At 35.4% G+C, this 4,740-nt stretch overlaps 1 protein-coding gene across 1 annotated transcript; it reads left to right on the forward strand.

Annotated features, from left to right (window-relative positions):
• The first annotated feature begins 3,088 nt into the window (after positions 1–3,088).
• Positions 3,089–3,822, forward strand: LOC106779430 (uncharacterized mitochondrial protein AtMg00810-like). Its single transcript, XM_014667531.1, has 2 exons — positions 3,089–3,164; positions 3,272–3,822. Exons 1-2 carry the CDS (start codon positions 3,089–3,091, stop codon positions 3,820–3,822), a joined length of 627 nt encoding a protein of 208 aa, XP_014523017.1.
• Positions 3,823–4,740: the final 918 nt, after the last annotated feature.

The following is a 4,740-nucleotide window of genomic DNA, read 5'->3' on the forward strand; positions in this document are numbered from 1 at the left end:
CCTACTCATTAATAATAGTTTGACATAAACAAAGTAAGGTTAAATTCAAAATTGAAATTCGATTTTGTTCTAAACTTTCATACCATTATGTTTGATTTTTTTCTGGGGTTGTTAGAATCGGTTAGATTACTGCCTAATTGCAATAATCATTTAATGTTGTTAGTTAGGGTTTTAAAGTTTCTGTTTTCCCCCTTTTCCCTTGAACCCTATATTTAGGGTTTCCCCTTCACCTTTCATTTTTGCAACACAGAACAAAAGAAGAAGAATATAGAACATGACAGAAATAAAAACTTGAGTTTTTCGTTCCTCTTACCCGTTTTCTCCTTGCCGTTGCACTGCTTTCGTTCCTCCATGGGTGAAGCTGCTTTCTTTCGTGATGGAGGAATAGTCGAGAGTTTTCTCTCTCTAATGTACCATTTCTAAAATGGTATCAGAGTAGGTTTAATGCCTGCTCTTCTTCCGTTGTGCCAGAATTTCTTTAAACATACTTCTTGCTTCATTCTTGACTCCTTATTGTTGTGATGGACCACACAGACCAGTCCACCAATCCTGCTAGTCCTTTCTATCTGCATCCTGGAGAAAATTCTAGTCTTACCCTCATCTCTCAAGTGTTAAATGAGACTAACTACTCTTCTTGGAGAAGGAGCATGAGAGTGGCCCTCCTTTCCAAAAACAAAATCAAGTTTATTGATGGATCAATAAGAAACCTCAAAGAAATGATGCTTTTTTTTATGCTTGGGAAAACTGAAATATGACGGTTCTTTCTTGTATCATAAAAACACTTTCTTCATAAATTGCAGAAAGTGTTATATATACTGAAGATGGTAAGGAGTTGTGGGACGAGTTGAAGGAGAGATTCTCAAAGGGTGATTATTTCAAAATTTCTGATTTACTCCAAGACACTCATTCAATCAAACCGGGAGAAAGAAGTGTAAGCCAATTTTTTTACAAATTTAAAGATTCTTTGGGAAGAGTTAGAATCTCTTAGACCCATACCTTGCTGCACTTGTGATATTCCTTGTAATTGTGATTTTTCAAGAATTTCTCTGAAGTACAGAGAAATAGAGCATGTTATATGTATTCTAAAGGGGTTGGATGACACCTATAATACTGTGAGGACTCAAATTCTTTTAATGGACCCTCTTCCCAACATCAATCGTGTTTTTTCTCTTATCATGCAACAAGAAAGATAGGGCACTGGATCATCAATCAAACTACAAAAACTAAAATATTGGCCAACACTGTTGATAAAAATAGCAATTGGAAACCAGACCAAACCTAGAGGAGCCAGGGACGTGGTATTGGGTCCAGAGGACAGGGAAGAGGGAGAGGGAGAAATCTCAATCATGGAAAACAATGTTCATACTGCCACAAAATGAATCACATTGTTGATGAATGCTATTCTAAGCATGATTACCCACCATGGTACAAAAGAAATGACAGCAATCAAGACAAAAAGGGGATAAGATGATTGGAGTTCTACCAACATATGCTAGAGTGATTCTGTTCCAGAGGATGTGCAACCCACTCAACAGGTCAACACTAATGTTGCCTTTAACTCTTTTACCCGAGAGCAGATGCAGAAATTGCACAAAATAATATAAAAGGTTGATGACTCTTCACATAAAGTCAATCAAGTGCAAAGAAATACCACAAGAGACAAACAAGGTACTCTTTCTTGGATTATAGATATTGGGGCCACTGATCATGTGACCCATGAAAAAAGACACTTTGCTACTTTTTACAAAATCAAACCTATATTTGTCAAACTTCCAAATAACTCTACTATTACTGCTGAATATGCAGGAACTGTTCATTTTTCTAAAGATTTCATTATTTTCAATGTCTTGTATATTCCTGAATTCCTTTTTAATCTTATATATGTCCAAAGTCTTACCAAACATAAACTGCAGCCTAATTTTTTCTTCTGAGATGTGTCAGATAAGGGAGAACTATACATTGAAGATGATTGGTTGTGCTAGTGTTTCCAAGGGTCTCTATTACTTACAGACTTTACTCATCCCTGACTAAGATTTTCTTTGCAAGACTGTTTTCTCCTATGAACGTGTTGATGTTAATTTATGGCATCATAGGTTAAGTCATCCTGGACACAAAACTATGGAACAGATTTGTAAAAACTTTCCTTATGTACAAATGACATTTGATATTGTTTGTGATACTTGTCACTATGCTAAACAACATAAATTGTCTTTTCCTAGAAGTATTTCTCTGTCCAATGAATGTTTTGAATTGATTCACTGTGATATATGGGGCCCTATTTCCACTTCATCTATTCATGGTCATAGATATTTCCTTACTATTGTTGATGACTATAGCAAACATACATGGGCTTTTTTAATGCAAAATAAAGGTCAAACCAAGGACTTGTTACAAAGTTTTATTGTCAAAATTAAGAATCAAATTAATAAAATTGTTAAAACTATTAGATCTGACAATGGCCCAGAATTTAATTGGGTTAGTTTGTACGATTTTCATGGCATCAACCATCAAAGGAGTTGTGTTGAAACTCCTCAACAGAATTTTGTAGTGGAGCGCAAACATCAACACATGCTTAATATAACTCGTAGCCTTCTTTTTCAATCTAATTTGCCTAATGCTTATTGGTCTTATGCTGTCAATCATGCTGTTTATATGATAAATAAGCTCCCTTCCCATGTTCTTACTGACAAAAGCCCCCATAATCTTATATATGATGTTCCTCCCACCTATTTGAATTTGAAAACTTTTGGGTGTCTTTGCTTTGCCTCCACTCTTGAAAATAATAGGAGTAAACTTGATCCGAGAGCTAGGAAGGGAATCTTCCTTGATTATAAAAATGGTGTCAAGGGCTATGTTATTCTTGACATCAACACTAGGGAAATTTTTATACGCAAAAATTTTATCTTCTACGAAAATATATTTCCCTATAAGGACCAGCAAAATAACAAGGAAGCCAATGATAAGGAGGCAGACATAACTATTTTTCTTAATGATTTTTTATGTAGTCACAATTTTATTGATGTTGAAAGACCAGCTGAAACAAACACCAATGACCAGAGACAAACAAAACAAGTTGACACTAACAATAATGGCAATAATAACTCTGTTGAAAGTGAGGAAAATCATAGTCATAGGAGATCCACCAGAGTTAGAAGGGCTCCTGGGTATCTAAATGACTATGTGCATTAGGTTAATCAATCCTTATCTATGAAAAATCATTTTAAAACTCCTTATCCCATTTCTGACATGCTATCTTATGATTATTTGCCAGAAAAACACTTAAAATATACTTTGGCTATCACTGCCAAAAAGACTCCTATAGATTTTACAGCCTTACTTGTCTATGTGGATGACATCATACTAGCAGGAAATTCTATGATAGAGATTAACCGCATAAAAGTTCTTTTGCACAACAAATTTCAGATAAAAAATCTTGGTGAACTTAAGTACTTCTTGGGTTTTGAAGTGGCTAGATCTAAGAAAGGGATTCACTTATGTCAAAGGAAGTACGTTCTAGACATCCTTGAAGAAACTGGAATGCTGGGATGCAAACCATGTTCTACACCTCTCTTAAGTTATACTAGTTCATTATATAAAGCAGAAAGCTACTTGGACAATCCTAACTCATATCGGAGACTGATAGGGAAGTTACTCTATCTCACTAATACTAGACCTGATCTATGCTTTTTAGTTAATTTGTTGAGCCAATTTATGCAATTACCCATTGACTACCATTATCGGGCTGTGCAACACATTTTTAGGTACATCAAGTTTGATCCTTCAAAAGGACTCTTTTCCCAACTGAGTCACAAGTACAAATGAAAGCCTTCAGTGACTCAGATTGGGCTACCTGCCATAATACTAGAAGATCTACTACAAGTTTCTGCATTTTCCTTGGCTCATCCCTCATCTCGTGGAAATCCAAAAAGCAGAACATGTTTCCAGATCTTCCACTGAAGCATAATACCGTGCCTTAGCAGCCACTGTGTGTTAGATACAATGGATACAATATCTTCTCCAAGACCTTCAAGTTTAGACTACTAGCACTCTTGTTCTCCACTGTGACAACAAAACCGCAAGACATATAGCTCATAACCAGAGATTTCATGAACGAACGAAGCACATAGAACTAGATTGTCATCTGGTTCAAGACAAGATTCAGGCTGATCTCCTACGTCTCCTTCTCATTCGCTCGGGTGAGCAGTTAGCGGATATCTTTACCAAATTTCCCCATCGTGTTAGGTTTCGATCCATCGTACCCAAACTTGAATTAATGAGTATACACCATCCAACTTGAGGGGTTGTTAGAATCGGTTAGATTATTGCCTAATTGTAATAATCATTTAATGATGTTAGTTAGGGTTTTAAAGTTTTTGTTTTTCCCCCTTTTCCCTTGAACCCTATATTTAGGGTTTTCCCTTTACCTTTCATTTTTGTAACACAAAACAAAAGAAGAAAAATACAGAACATTACATAAATAAAAGCTTTAGTTTTTCGTTCCTCATACCCGTTTTCTCCTTGCCGTTGCACTGCTTCCGTTCCTCCATGGGTGAAACTGCTTTCTTTCGTGATGGAGGAATAATTGAGAGTTTTCTTTCTCTGATATACCATTTCTAGAAATTTTCAAATTTTAAAACTGAATAGATATAATCTTCATTATTTAACTATATTAAACTTTTTAATGTGTCAAACCACATTTCATGTTAATGTTTGAGTAACTTACATAATTATATATTTCAA

Source organism: Vigna radiata, unplaced genomic scaffold (genome assembly GCF_000741045.1).
Source record: "Vigna radiata var. radiata cultivar VC1973A unplaced genomic scaffold, Vradiata_ver6 scaffold_281, whole genome shotgun sequence".
Taxonomy (NCBI): Eukaryota; Viridiplantae; Streptophyta; class Magnoliopsida; order Fabales; family Fabaceae; genus Vigna; species Vigna radiata.